At 51.0% G+C, this 15,177-nt stretch overlaps 1 protein-coding gene across 3 annotated transcripts in view; it reads left to right on the plus strand.

Moving 5' to 3' along the window:
* The first annotated feature begins 1,398 nt into the window (after positions 1–1,398).
* selplg (selectin P ligand) overlaps positions 1,399–15,177 on the plus strand; it is a 33,476-nt gene continuing 19,697 nt past the window's right edge. For 2 of the 3 annotated variants that reach the window (XM_059987931.1, XM_059987932.1), the window contains exon 1: positions 1,399–1,609. Coding sequence is in view for 1 of the 3 variants with exons in the window: in XM_059987930.1 (XP_059843913.1) it covers positions 2,491–2,568 (78 nt within the window). In the remaining 2 variants the exon portion in view is untranslated. Of the gene's footprint in view, positions 1,610–2,486; positions 2,569–15,177 lie in introns of those variants that run through there. The other variant, XM_059987930.1, reaches the window with a different exon arrangement.

Below are 15,177 nucleotides of genomic sequence, written 5' to 3' on the forward strand. Positions count from 1 at the left end.
AGTGATTGTGCATTCCATATCTCCCTGGTTACCTCTTTCATCTCCACTGGCATCTACTCTCTTACGCAACCTCAAGAGATGCAATACCTGTTCTATTCACCACCCCTTCCCCACTTGTATCCATCTTCAACCAACCGAGACTCTTTCAAATGAAGGACAAACCAGTTTTTCTATTGCATTTCATGTAATGCTCACCATGTACTTTACCTTGAGGTATGTGTGCACAAGGGACCCTTGTCTTTGCTTTTAAAATGTTGAGAGAAATGTAGGAAATGGAACTGGCCCATAAAAGCATCTTCATTTTTTCTGAGAAGCCCCACCCTGTCCGCAAATGGGTTACACTTTGCAAAATATTGCCACTCAGGCACAAAAGATAACCTCAAAGTTCAAAACAAATTTATTATCAAAGTATCTATCACCACTAACAACCCTGAGATTCATTTTCTTGCAGGCAATCACAGTAAATACTTGAAACAGAATAAAATTGATAAAGGACCACACGCAACAGGAAGGTCAAACAAACCAATGTGCAAAAAAACACAAACTGTGCAAATGCACAGAGGAAAATTCAAAATTATTATAATAAAAAATAACCAATAAATATTGAGAAAGTGAGATGAAGAGTCTGCAGGTTGTGGGAAAAGGAAACTGAAGGGGCAAGTGAAGTTATCCCCACTGGTTCAAGTGCCTGATGGTTAAGGGGTCAAAACTGCTCCTGGTGGTGTGGGGCCTGAGGACTCCTGTACCTTCTTCCTGATGGCAACATCGAGAAGAGAGCATGGCCTGGGTGGTGGGGCTCTGATGTTGGATGCCGCTTTCCTGCGATAACGCTCCGTGTAGATGTGCTCAGTGGTGGGGACTTTACCCGTGATGGATCAGCTACTTTTTGCAGGATTTTCTGTTCAAGGACATTGGTGTTTCTATACCAGGCTGAAATGCAACCAGTCAATCCACCGTGCATCTATAGAAGTTTGTCACAATTTTAGATGACATGCCAAACCTGTGCTTTCTTTACAATTGCACTTACAGGACAGATCCTCTGAAATGATAACACCGAGGAATTTAAGGTCGCTGACCCTCTGATCCCCCATAAAGGACTGGCTCATGGACCTCCAATTTCCCCCTCCTGAAGTCAATAATCATCACGTTTGTCTTGCTAACCTTGAGTGAGTGACTAGCGCCTGTCATTTAATAAGCCATCATATCCTACCTCTGTCTTTGACTTCTTAAGCTGATGCAACACAGAATGAAACAGTCCTACGGCCTTCTAGTCTGTGCTCTATAACAGGCAGTAAACCAAGTGTTTGTGTGGCATTGTGTCTATTGACTCATGAAACCTCAACTTCTCTTCCAGGCTCTTTCTGACACACTTCCTGCTCTTCTGTCGAGCAGGTTATTTTGAAAGTAAATGGCGCATGAAGTCTTGTGGTAGCTCTCCATGGGTTAAGCTGGACTTCAAGTGTATTCAACTGGAACGATTTATTTTCGATAACCTATAAGAAACAATATCAGCTGGCTGTCCCACAGACCAGAGACAGGATTGTACCCACTATCGATTGCTCTATTCCTATTGGGAAGCCGTTTTTTCATCGCCTGCACATCAGTACGGGTAAGTTCGTTCTTTTTCCTTGAATGAACCCTTCAATGTTTGAATTAAATTTGAACATTTTCTAACTAGTTTTCAAATGCTAAGTAGTTTGATTATTTAAACACCTTCACATCATTGCTGAACAAAGGTAAAAACTTCATCTCATTTGTGTCAAATGACCCAAAATTCTGCAGTTTGTTGGGGGAAAGAGACTTTGCATTTGTACATTGAACGCTCCCAGAAGGGATCTTAGAATTTCATCTCATGTTTTGACTCTGTCATGCATTTTACCGCTTCCCCTTCATTCTAACCTCAGTCAGAGCAATTGTAAATTAACTACCTAAATGCTGGAGTTAAAGAACTAACAGACGGTTGGAGGAAATCGTCCTGCTGTCTGGCAGTATGGGGTTTTGTTGATAAGCTTCTTCAAATCCAGTAACCTCCCGAAACACAAGCAATTCACTCATGTGGCCAACAGTCGTGAACTCTTCCTGTTTAAAAAGTGTTATTTTGTTCTCCTAGTGGGAGGAGGAGGGTGTAGTGAGTAAATAATGGGAGTCAGTGGGCAAATCCTTAAACTTTGTGAAAAAGAAATCTGCAAATTCTGTTGTACTAAGGAAGACCAAAGTCCTCTTACAGGCTCTGCAAGAGGCTCAACACATGATGCGAAACAATGATGTGCATCTTATCCACAGAAATAATTAAGTTTTATAAATAGTTGGAGGAATGTGACCTTCATGTTTCCTAAAATACGGTGACCGATAAACTTAAGACTCTCACCTCTAGAATCTGAATTCAAATCTATTCGTCAGAAGGTTACTCCTGGTTGCCAGGAATTCCGTTGCGAAGTCACGGCAGCAGGACCTGTCCTGAATTGGCCACTTAGTGTAAAGTGCACAACTATGCTGCACCTGGTTATTCAGGAAAACCCTTCTTCCTACTCCATATCATGGAAGTTTCTGGATGTAGCTGAATCTAAGGTGATTAAAAACAAGAGATTCTGCAGGCCCTATCACCTGTCAGCTTGTACACCTTCCCCTCCCTCTACCTTCTTCTTCTGGCTGCTTTGCCTTCCTTTCCAATCCTGTTGAAGTGTCGACCTCCCCTCGTACCCCTAACTCTTTTCCTCACCTGTCCATCACCTCCCTCTGGAGGTCCTCCTCCTCCTCCTTCCCTTTCTCTGATGGTCCACAGTCCTCTCCTATCAAACTCTTTCTTCGTCAGCCCTTTACCTTTTCCAGCTATCACTTCCCAGCTTCTTATTTCACCCCTCTTCCCCCACCTTCTGGTTCTGACCTCCCTCGCTCCTGCCTCCAATTGCCTCACCTTTGCCTCTGCTCACCTCTCCATTGCGAGCAAAGATCATTATTAATAAGGTACTGAGTAGTTTTGTATTTTGCCACTGATACATAATCATTGGGCATCACCGGCACCATCTTAAACCAGAGCTGCAACTTCAGTGTCTTAGCAACTGCTTCGCCATCAGCTTTCCGAACTGACAATGAACCAACCCGTGGTTCCTGGTTGCATAACACCAACTTGCTATTTTTGCTCTCTTTTTGCACTACCTATTGAACATTTTTAATATATATTTCTTATTATAATTTATGGTATATTTTTTGTAATGCTGCTGCAAAACAACAAATTTCATGATGTGTCAAGGAGCATCTCTGCAAGGGTGAAACCAAATGGGTTAATTCAGCAGTTATAAACAAACTCTGCACCTTTGTGTTACGTTTTGCTAACAGCAAATATGTTGGGTGTGCCCAGCTGCCGAATATGTACTAGCAGAGAGAATTACAGAGAAAAACTAGGGCAAAATGACAGACAGATCGTTGGCAGAAATGGGCAGTTCTCACACAGATGGGGAAAGTGTGTTCTTTAAAGTTTGGAGAACTTGATATTAAATCCTGAGAGCTGCAACATAACAGAGGTGGAGAGTGAGATGACTTGCATTGAACCTCATGGTGGCAGTGTAGGAGGCCACAGACAGAGAGGTCAGGGTGGGCATGAGATAAAAAATTGTAGTGGCAGGCAACGCATTCCTCCTGCAGGCTGAGAGTTAGTGTTCTGCAAAGTTTAAGCCAATATGCATTTGGCTTCTCCAGTGCAAGGAAGGCTGCATTGTGAACAGCAATTGCACAGAACCATAAGACATAGGAGCTGAATTAGGCCATTGAGTTTGCTCTGTCATTCATTCAAAGCTGATCTATTTTTTCCCTCTCAAATTCATTCTCCTTCTTTCTCATTGTATTCTTTGATACTCTTACTAATCGAGAACTCTGCTTTAAATGTACCCAATGACTTGGCCTCCATGGGCATCTGTGGCAATAAATTCCACAGATTCACCACCCTCTGGCTAAAATAAAATTCTCCTCTTCTGTGTTCTAAAGGGACATTCTTCTATTTGGAGGCTGTGCCCTCTGGTCCTAGACTTTCTCACTATTGGAAACATCCTCTCCATGTTTACTCCATCCAGGCCTTTCAATATTCAGTAGATTTCAATGAGATCCCCCCATTCTTCTAAGCTCCAGTGAGTACAGGCCTAGAGCCGTCGAAAGATCCTTGTACAGTATGTTAACTTTTTTCATTCCCAGTATCACTCTTGTGAACCTTCTCTGGGCCCTTTCCAATGTCAGCATGTCTTGCTTTTTTTTTTACAAACGTTTGTAGATAAGGGACCCAGAACTGCTCACAGTATTGCAAGTGTAGTCTGACCAAAGTCTTATAAACCCTTGGCATTACATTTTTGGTTTCATATTCTGGTCCTCTCAAAATGAATTGGATTTGCCTTCCTTACAATAGATTCAACCTGCAAGCTCTTTAGCTAGAGGGTGGTGAGTCTGTGGAATTCGTTGCCACGGGCGGCTGTGGAGGCCACGTCTTTGGGACGTTGATAGATTTTTGATTAGTCAGGGCATGAAGACGGGAGATTGAGGCTGAGAGGGAAATGGATCAGCCATGATGAAATGGTGGAGCAGACTCAATGGGCCAAATGGCCTAATTCTGCTCCTATGTCGTAACCTTTAAGGGATCCTGCATGAGGACTCCTAAGTTGAGTGCACTTGATGAAAGGAAGACTGGTTTACCTAGCAAGACTCATTGGGTTCATGGATGAAGAGAAGAGGTGAAGAAACAAGTTGTTGCACATGAACGTGTCAAAAGAAGGGTAGTGATTGGTGGGTAAAGAAGAGCAATGCAGAAGGGTTGGGGAAGAGAATCCGGTTGGAGCTGGCAAAGGATGTGCAGGGTGCTGGGGTGGAAGATGAGGATAAGGGCCATTCCATTCCTGTTCTCTCCAAGAGGAGAGAGGATGAGATCCTAGAAGTGAGAAATATTTGAGATGTAATCACAGGGGTAGCCTGCAGTTCAGGAAAGAAGGAAAACGTTTCAGAGGTGACAATATAACAAGTTCCATTGGTGGAACAAAAAAATGACAGAGATGGCAGAACTGGGAGAAGGGAATAGGGCACTTAGTATTTTCAGGGTGTGAGGACGTGTATTCAGAACATCCATGGGAGTCTGTGGGCTGTGATGGATGCCTACGCCTAGCATGGTGAGGGAGCGATCCAGAAAGGGAAGAAAGATTCAGAGACTGACCAAACGAGGGTAGGAGCAGGGCAGAGAAAGGCAGCAAAAATGACAAGCTTTCTGAGTTCTGTACACATGAAGGAAGCTGCACTAATGTAGCCATTGACGTACAGGTATCAGAGTTACGGGAGTGGGTCCAAATAGGACTGGGGCAAAAACCATTGCAAGTGTGTCATAATAAGTCAGGTGTTGCCTGGGCCTATGAGAGTGCCCAGAGAGACACTTCCTATCTGGAGAAAGTGAATTGGAATTGACAAAAGTACGGGGAAAATTTTGTCGTGTGTACAGTTCATACAGATCAGATCATTACACAATGCATTGAGGTAGAACAAGATAAGAGAATAACAATACAGAATAAAGTGAAACCACTGCAGAGAGTGTGCAGTGCAGGCTGACAAAATGTCATTGTACCATGAGTTATTACAACAGCAGTGTAGAAGCTTGGCTTGAGCCCAGTGGGACATGCTTTCAGGCTTTTGTGTCTTCTGTCCGATGGGATGTCTGGGAGTGGTGGGGTCACTGGCTGCTTAACTGAGGCAGCAAAAAGTAGAGGTTGTTTACTGTGAGGACAAGTTCCTCAACCTGGTAGGCAAACTCCAGTCCAGGTCCGTGAACAGAAGAGACGACAGTAAGAGGCCAATGCAGCAAAGCCCTCCCCAGCACTGATGCAGGACGGCAGCATCCCCCATCACCCAGGCCATGCTTACTTCTCACCACTGCCACTGGCAGGAGGTACAGAAGCCCTCGGCCCCTCACTGCAAGTTCAGGAATTGTTATTACCCGACAACCCACAGACTCCTGAACCGGCATGGATAATTTCACTCACCACTGAACTGATTCTACAAACTAAGTCTTTGATCTTTATTTAGTTGTTGATTGATCAATTCACTGAGATACACCGTGGAATAGGCCCTTCTGGCCCATTGAGCCCACACCAAACCAGAGCACCCACAGGGTCACGGGGAGAGCGTACAGGCAGTGGGTGCGAATCAAACCTGGGTTGCCTGTATAAAAAATGTTATGCTGACCACTGCACTTCTGTGCCTGACGTTAACTTTGAACTTTGAAGTTCAAGGTGAATCAGTGTGTTTCTGGAGGGCTCCAGACCTTCCCGATGTGGACTGAGGGAGCAGAGAGACAGTATGTGTCAGATGAAGAACTGATCGAGCAGGAAACTGGACACTGGAAGTAGCGGAGGTCATCAGCGATGTCAGGGATTGGCCAGATAGAGGCAAGTTCAGAAGAGTTAAGAGTTAGGCAGCGAGCCGAACAATGGGTCTGTCCAAACGGAACTGTTCATGAATTTTGCACAAAATGTAAAAACAGGGAACGCCACAAGGTTTGAAACAATGCAGGGGAAATCTTCTGGGAAAATGAGGTCTGTGACTGTTTCAGAGACAATGGCCTGGTGTTCAGTGGTGGGGTCATGATGAAAAGGGAAACATTAAGAATGATCTGAGGAAAGTAGCATAGTGGTTTGAACCATGTTTTACAGCACCAGCAACACAGGTTCAATTCCGGTTGCAGCCTGTGAGGAGTTTGTACTTTCTCATTGTGACCACGTGGGTTTCCACCCACAGTCCAAGGACATACCAGTTGGTAGGTTAATTGGTTATTGTAAATTATCCCACGATTAGGCTAGGATTAAATCGGGGGTTGCTGGGTGTCGTGACTCAAAGGGCCAGACATTTCACGCTGTATCCCAATAAATAAGTAAATAAACAAAGCGACATTTACTGTCGGTGAGGTAGGGGACCGTTAACCAGAACACAACAACAGCACCCTTGTTGACAGGTTCAACAATGATATCAGCGATGGTTCTTTGTGAGTAAAGTCCAGGAGGAGTGAGTGAGGAGAATGGAAAAGTCGAGGCAGTCGACGTGCCATTGGATAATGGCAAGAATCTAGAGGGGGTCAGAGATCAAAGGGAGGGGTCCTGGTGATTTGAAAAATCTGGAGACAGGAGAAAATGTCTGCAGACTGGAGTGAGGACACTTGGCCAAAGGATACAGACACACTGCTCAGGATCATGTCAGACTTGGAATCCAGTGAGATGGGCCAAAGCTGAGGGCTAAACTTGTGGTCAGCACATGCAAACGTACAAACTTTGTTCCACAAGGTAGTATTGGGTAGCTGATCACTAATCCAACAGAGCTCCCAGCTTCACTCTGGTAAAGGTATTTCTGCATTATGTTGTTTCCTGTCTCTTCAGAACCAAGGAAGATGTGACTTTCGTCTCTGATTGGGGAAAACTACTTCATGGATAATTTTGCTCCTTACCTCTTCCACCTATCACCTCCCAGGTTCGAACTTCATCCTCCTCCTCCCCACCCACCTACCTTTGCCCTCATCTGTGTTTCACCCATCACCGCCAGCTTGTGGAATCCAAGTCCTTGGGTATATTTAAAGTGGAGGGTGATAGATTCTTGATTAGTCAGGGCATCAAAGGTTACAAGGCAGACCATGAGATATAGGGGCAGAAACAGGCCATTTGGCCCATTGAGTCTGCTCCGCCATTTCATCATGGCTGATCCATTTCCCTCTCAGCCCTAATCTCCTGTATTCCCCTCGTATCCCTTCATGCCCTGACCAATCAAGAATCTATCAACTTCTACCTTAATGATACCCAGTGGCTTAACCTCTACAGCTGCCTGTGGCAACGAATTCCACAAATTCACCACCGTCTGGCTGAAGAAATGCCTCTTCATCTCCATTCTAAATGGACGTCCCTCTGAGGCTGTGCCCTCTGATTTTAGCCTCCCCCAACATAGGAAACATCCTCTCTAATGAGGCCTTCCACCATTTGATCCGTTTCAATGAGATCCCTCCCCATTCTTCTGAATTCCAGTATGAAGAGACCCAGAGCCATCAAACACTCATATGATAAGCTGGAAACATTTTCTTCAACCTCCTTTGAACCCCCTCCAATATCAGCACATCCTTTTTTTCAATAAGGGGCCAAAAACATAAAAACTGGAGAATGGGTATGAGAGGGATATAAATCAGCCATGATGGAACGGTGGAACTGACACAATGGGCTGAATGGTCTAATTTTGCTCCTATGTCTTATGAGCTGATGGTGGTTTCTGACAAAGCTAGATAAGGACAATGTTGACAGTGTACAGGAGCCAGGATCTGCCAAAGACAGTCTCCTGTCCTGTCAAAGGTCAGTGTCTGTGGAGTGAGGGACGGTCACCAGGTCGGTCAGTGTCTGTGGAGTGAGGGACAGTCTCCAGGTCAGTCAGTGTCTGTGGAGTGAGGGACAGTGACCAGGTCAGTCAGTGTCTGTGGAGTGAGGGACAGTCTTCAGGTCGGTCAGTGTCTGTGGAGTGAGGGACAGTCTCCAGGTCAGTCAGTGTCTGTGGAGTGAGGGAGTGAGGGACAGTCACCAGGTCGGTCAGTGTCTGTGGAGTGAGGGACAGTGACCAGGTCGGTCAGTGTCTGTGGAGTGAGGGACAGTCACCAGGTCGGTCAGTGTCTGTGGAGTGAGGGAGTGAGGGACAGTCACCAGGTCGGTCAGTGTCTGTGGAGTGAGGGACGGTGACCAGGTCGGTCAGTGTCTGTGGAGTGAGGGACAGTCACCAGGTCGGTCAGTGTCTGTGGAGTGAGGGACAGTCACCAGGTCGGTCAGTGTCTGTGGAGTGAGGGACAGTGACCAGGTCGGTCAGTGTCTGTGGAGTGAGGGACAGTCACCAGGTCGGTCAGTGTCTGTGGAGTGAGGGACAGTCACCAGGTCGGTCAGTGTCTGTGGAGTGAGGGAGTGAGGGACAGTCTCCAGGTCGGTCAGTGTCTGTGGAGTGAGGGAGTGAGGGACAGTCACCAGGTCGGTCAGTGTCTGTGGAGTGAGGGAGTGAGGGACAGTCACCAGGTCGGTCATTGTCTGTGGAGTGAGGGAGTGAGGGACAGTCACCAGGTCGGTCAGTGTCTGTGGAGTGAGGGACAGTCTTCAGGTCGGTCAGTGTCTGTGGAGTGAGGGACAGTCTCCAGGTCGGTCAGTGTCTGTGGAGTGAGGGACGGTCACCAGGTCGGTCAGTGTCTGTGGAGTGAGGGACAGTCACCAGGTCGGTCAGTGTCTGTGGAGTGAGGGACAGTGACCAGGTCAGTCAGTGTCTATGGAGTGAGGGACAGTGACCAGGTCGGTCAGTGTCTGTGGAGTGAGGGACAGTCTTCAGGTCGGTCAGTGTCTGTGGAGTGAGGGACAGTCTCCAGGTCAGTCAGTGTCTATGGAGTGAGGGACAGTGACCAGGTCGGTCAGTGTCTGTGGAGTGAGGGACAGTCTCCAGGTCGGTCAGTGTCTGTGGAGTGAGGGAGTGAGGGACAGTCACCAGGTCGGTCAGTGTCTGTGGAGTGAGGGACAGTCTCCAGGTCAGTCAGTGTCTGTGGAGTGAGGGACAGTGACCAGGTCAGTCAGTGTCTGTGGAGTGAGGGACAGTGACCAGGTCGGTCAGTGTCTGTGGAGTGAGGGAGTGAGGGACAGTCACCAGGTCGGTCAGTGTCTGTGGAGTGAGGGACAGTGACCAGGTCGGTCAGTGTCTGTGGAGTGAGGGACAGTCTCCAGGTCAGTCAGTGTCTGTGGAGTGAGGGACAGTGACCAGGTCGGTCAGTGTCTGTGGAGTGAGGGACAGTCTCCAGGTCAGTCAGTGTCTGTGGAGTGAGGGACAGTCTCCAGGTCAGTCAGTGTCTGTGGAGTGAGGGAGTGAGGGACAGTCACCAGGTCGGTCAGTGTCTGTGGAGTGAGGGACAGTGACCAGGTCGGTCAGTGTCTGTGGAGTGAGGGACAGTCTTCAGGTCGGTCAGTGTCTGTGGAGTGAGGGACAGTCTCCAGGTCGGTCAGTGTCTGTGGAGTGAGGGACAGTCTCCAGGTCGGTCAGTGTCTGTGGAGTGAGGGAGTGAGGGACAGTCACCAGGTCGGTCAGTGTCTGTGGAGTGAGGGACAGTCTCCAGGTCAGTCAGTGTCTGTGGAGTGAGGGACAGTGACCAGGTCGGTCAGTGTCTGTGGAGTGAGGGACAGTCACCAGGTCGGTCAGTGTCTGTGGAGTGAGGGACAGTGACCAGGTCGGTCAGTGTCTGTGGAGTGAGGGACAGTCACCAGGTCGGTCAGTGTCTATGGAGTGAGGGAGTGAGGGACAGTGACCAGGTCGGTCAGTGTCTGTGGAGTGAAGGAGTGAGGGACAGTCACCAGGTCGGTCAGTGTCTGTGGAGTGAGGGACGGTGACCAGGTCGGTCAGTGTCTGTGGAGTGAGGGACAGTTACCAGGTCGGTCATTGTCTGTGGAGTGAGGGACAGTCACCAGGTCAGTCAGTGTCTGTGGAGTGAGGGACAGTGACCAGGTCGGTCAGTGTCTGTGGAGTGAGGGACAGTCACCAGGTCGGTCAGTGTCTGTGGAGTGAGGGAGTGAGGGACAGTGACCAGGTCGGTCAGTGTCTGTGGAGTGAGGGAGTGAGGGACAGTCACCAGGTCGGTCAGTGTCTGTGGAGTGAGGGAGTGAGGGACAGTCACCAGGTCGGTCAGTGTCTGTGGAGTGAGGGAGTGAGGGACAGTCACCAGGTCGGTCAGTGTCTGTGGAGTGAGGGAGTGAGGGACAGTCTTCAGGTCGGTCAGTGTCTGTGGAGTGAGGGAGTGAGGGACAGTCCCCAGGTCGGTCAGTGTCTGTGGAGTGAGGGACGGTCACCAGGTCGGTCAGTGTCTGTGGAGTGAGGGAGTGAGGGACAGTCCCCAGGTCGGTCAGTGTCTGTGGAGTGAGGGACGGTCACCAGGTCAGTCAGTGTCTGTGGAGTGAGGGACAGTCACCAGGTCAGTCAGTGTCTGTGGAGTGAGGGACAGTCTCCAGGTCAGTCAGTGTCTATGGAGTGAGGGACAGTGACCAGGTCGGTCAGTGTCTGTGGAGTGAGGGACAGTCTTCAGGTCGGTCAGTGTCTGTGGAGTGAGGGACAGTCTCCAGGTCAGTCAGTGTCTATGGAGTGAGGGACAGTGACCAGGTCGGTCAGTGTCTGTGGAGTGAGGGACAGTCTTCAGGTCAGTCAGTGTCTGTGGAGTGAGGGAGTGAGGGACAGTCACCAGGTCGGTCAGTGTCTGTGGAGTGAGGGACAGTCACCAGGTCGGTCAGTGTCTGTGGAGTGAGGGAGTGAGGGACAGTCTCCAGGTCGGTCAGTGTCTGTGGAGTGAGGGAGTGAGGGACAGTCACCAGGTCGGTCAGTGTCTGTGGAGTGAGGGACAGTGACCAGGTCGGTCAGTGTCTGTGGAGTGAGGGACAGTCACCAGGTCGGTCAGTGTCTGTGGAGTGAGGGACAGTCTCCAGGTCGGTCAGTGTCTGTGGAGTGAGGGACAGTCTTCAGGTCGGTCAGTGTCTGTGGAGTGAGGGAGTGAGGGACAGTCTCCAGGTCGGTCAGTGTCTGTGGAGTGAGGGACAGTCTCCAGGTCGGTCAGTGTCTGTGGAGTGAGGGACAGTGACCAGGTCGGTCAGTGTCTATGGAGTGAGGGACAGTCACCGGGTCAGTCAGTGTCTGTGGAGTGAGGGACGGTCACCAGGTCGGTCAGTGTCTGTGGAGTGAGGGACAGTCTCCAGGTCGCTCAGTGTCCGTGGAGTGAGGGAGTGAGGGACAGTCACCAGGTCGGTCAGTGTCTGTGGAGTGAGGGACAGTCTTCAGGTCGGTCAGTGTCTTTGGAGTGAGGGACAGTCTCCAGGTCGGTCAGTGTCTGTGGAGTGAGGGACGGTCACCAGGTCGGTCAGTGTCTGTGGAGTGAGGGACGGTCTCCAGGTCGGTCAGTGTCTATGGAGTGAGGGATGGTCACCAGGTCAGTCAGTGTCTGTGGAGTGAGGGACAGTCACCAGGTCGGTCAGTGTCTGTGGAGTGAGGGACAGTCTTCAGGTCGGTCAGTGTCTATGGAGTGAGGGATGGTCACCAGGTCAGGCAGTGTCTGTGGAGTGAGGGAGTGAGGGACGGTCACCAGGTCGGTCAGTATCTGTGGAGTGAGGGACAGTGACCAGGTCGGTCAGTGTCTGTGGAGTGAGGGACAGTGACCAGGTCGGTCAGTGTCTGTGGAGTGAGGGACAGTCTTCAGGTCGGTCAGTGTCTGTGGAGTGAGGGAGTGAGGGACAGTCTCCAGGTCGGTCAGTGTCTGTGGAGTGAGGGACAGTCTCCAGGTCGGTCAGTGTCTGTGGAGTGAGGGACAGTGACCAGGTCGGTCAGTGTCTATGGAGTGAGGGAGTGAGGGACAGTCACCAGGTCGGTCAGTGTCTGTGGAGTGAGGGACAGTCTTCAGGTCGGTCAGTGTCTGTGGAGTGAGGGACAGTCTCCAGGTCGGTCAGTGTCTGTGGAGTGAGGGACAGTCACCAGGTCGGTCAGTGTCTGTGGAGTGAGGGACAGTCACCAGGTCGGTCAGTGTCTGTGGAGTGAGGGACAGTGACCAGGTCAGTCAGTGTCTGTGGAGTGAGGGACAGTGACCAGGTCGGTCAGTGTCTGTGGAGTGAGGGAGTGAGGGACAGTCTCCAGGTCAGTCAGTGTCTGTGGAGTGAGGGAGTGAGGGACAGTCACCAGGTCGGTCAGTGACTGTGGAGTGAGGGACGGTCACCAGGTCGGTTAGTGTCTGTGGAGTAAGGGACGGTCACCAGGTCGGTCAGTGTCCGTGGAGTGAGGGACGGTCACCAGGTCGGTCAGTGTCTGTGGAGTGTGGGGCAGTCTCCAGGTCGGTCAGTGTCTGTGGAGTGAGGGAGTGAGGGACAGTCACCAGGTCGGTCAGTGTCTGTGGAGTGAGGGACAGTCTTCAGGTCGGTCAGTGTCTGTGGAGTGAGGGACAGTCTCCAGGTCGGTCAGTGTCTGTGGAGTGAGGGACAGTGACCAGGTCGGTCAGTGTCTGTGGAGTGAGGGACAGTCACCAGGTCGGTCAGTGTCTGTGGAGTGAGGGACAGTCACCAGGTCGGTCAGTGTCTGTGGAGTGAGGGACAGTCACCAGGTCGGTCAGTGTCTGTGGAGTGAGGGACAGTCTCCAGGTCGGTCAGTGTCTGTGGAGTGAGGGAGTGAGGGACAGTCACCAGGTCGGTCAGTGTCTGTGGAGTGAGGGTCAGTGACCAGGTCGGTCAGTGTCTGTGGAGTGAGGGACAGTCTTCAGGTCGGTCAGTGTCTGTGGAGTGAGGGACAGTCTTCAGGTTGGTCAGTGTCTGTGGAGTGAGGGACGGTCACCAGGTCGGTCAGTGACTGTGGAGTGAGGGACAGTCTTCAGGTCGGTCAGTGTCTGTGGAGTGAGGGACAGTCACCAGGTCGGTCAGTGTCTATGTAGTGAGGGACAGTCACCAGGTCGGTCAGTGTCCGTGGAGTGAGGGACGGTCACCAGGTCGGTCAGTGTCTGTGGAGTGTGGGGCAGTCTCCAGGTCGGTCAGTGTCTGTGGAGTGAGGGAGTGAGGGACAGTCACCAGGTCGGTCAGTGTCTGTGGAGTGAGGGACAGTCTTCAGGTCGGTCAGTGTCTGTGGAGTGAGGGACAGTCTCCAGGTCGGTCAGTGTCTGTGGAGTGAGGGACAGTGACCAGGTCGGTCAGTGTCTGTGGAGTGAGGGACAGTCACCAGGTCGGTCAGTGTCTGTGGAGTGAGGGACAGTCACCAGGTCGGTCAGTGTCTGTGGAGTGAGGGACAGTCACCAGGTCGGTCAGTGTCTGTGGAGTGAGGGACAGTCTCCAGGTCGGTCAGTGTCTGTGGAGTGAGGGAGTGAGGGACAGTCACCAGGTCGGTCAGTGTCTGTGGAGTGAGGGTCAGTGACCAGGTCGGTCAGTGTCTGTGGAGTGAGGGACAGTCTTCAGGTCGGTCAGTGTCTGTGGAGTGAGGGACAGTCTTCAGGTTGGTCAGTGTCTGTGGAGTGAGGGACGGTCACCAGGTCGGTCAGTGACTGTGGAGTGAGGGACAGTCTTCAGGTCGGTCAGTGTCTGTGGAGTGAGGGACAGTCACCAGGTCGGTCAGTGTCTGTGGAGTGAGGGACGGTCACCAGGTCGGTCAGTGTCTGTGGAGTGAGGGACGGTCTCCAGGTCGGTCAGTGTCTATGGAGTGAGGGATGGTCACCAGGTCAGTCAGTGTCTGTGGAGTGAGGGACAGTCACCAGGTCGGTCAGTGTCTGTGGAGTGAGGGACAGTCTTCAGGTCGGTCAGTGTCTATGGAGTGAGGGATGGTCACCAGGTCAGGCAGTGTCTGTGGAGTGAGGGAGTGAGGGACGGTCACCAGGTCGGTCAGTATCTGTGGAGTGAGGGACAGTGACCAGGTCGGTCAGTGTCTGTGGAGTGAGGGACAGTGACCAGGTCGGTCAGTGTCTGTGGAGTGAGGGACAGTCTTCAGGTCGGTCAGTGTCTGTGGAGTGAGGGAGTGAGGGACAGTCTCCAGGTCGGTCAGTGTCTGTGGAGTGAGGGACAGTCTCCAGGTCGGTCAGTGTCTGTGGAGTGAGGGACAGTGACCAGGTCGGTCAGTGTCTATGGAGTGAGGGACAGTCACCAGGTCAGTCAGTGTCTGTGGAGTGAGGGACGGTCACCAGGTCGGTCAGTGTCTGTGGAGTGAGGGACAGTCTCCAGGTCGGTCAGTGTCCGTGGAGTGAGGGAGTGAGGGACAGTCACCAGGTCGGTCAGTGTCTGTGGAGTGAGGGACAGTCTTCAGGTCGGTCAGTGTCTTTGGAGTGAGGGACAGTCTCCAGGTCGGTCAGTGTCTGTGGAGTGAGGGACAGTCACCAGGTCGGTCAGTGTCTGTGGAGTGAGGGACAGTCACCAGGTCGGTCAGTGTCTGTGGAGTGAGGGACAGTCACCAGGTCGGTCAGTGTCTGTGGAGTGAGGGACAGTCTCCAGGTCGGTCAGTGTCTGTGGAGTGAGGGACAGTGACCAGGTCAGGCAGTGTCTGTGGAGTGAGGGACAGTGACCAGGTCAGGCAGTGTCTGTGGAGTGAGGGAGTGAGGGACAGTCACCAGGTCGGTCAGTGTCTGTGGAGTGAGGGACAGTGACCAGGTCGGTCAGTGTCTTTGGAGTGAGGGAC

This window comes from Hypanus sabinus, chromosome 13, assembly GCF_030144855.1.
Source record: "Hypanus sabinus isolate sHypSab1 chromosome 13, sHypSab1.hap1, whole genome shotgun sequence".
Lineage (NCBI taxonomy): Eukaryota > Metazoa > Chordata > Chondrichthyes > Myliobatiformes > Dasyatidae > Hypanus > Hypanus sabinus.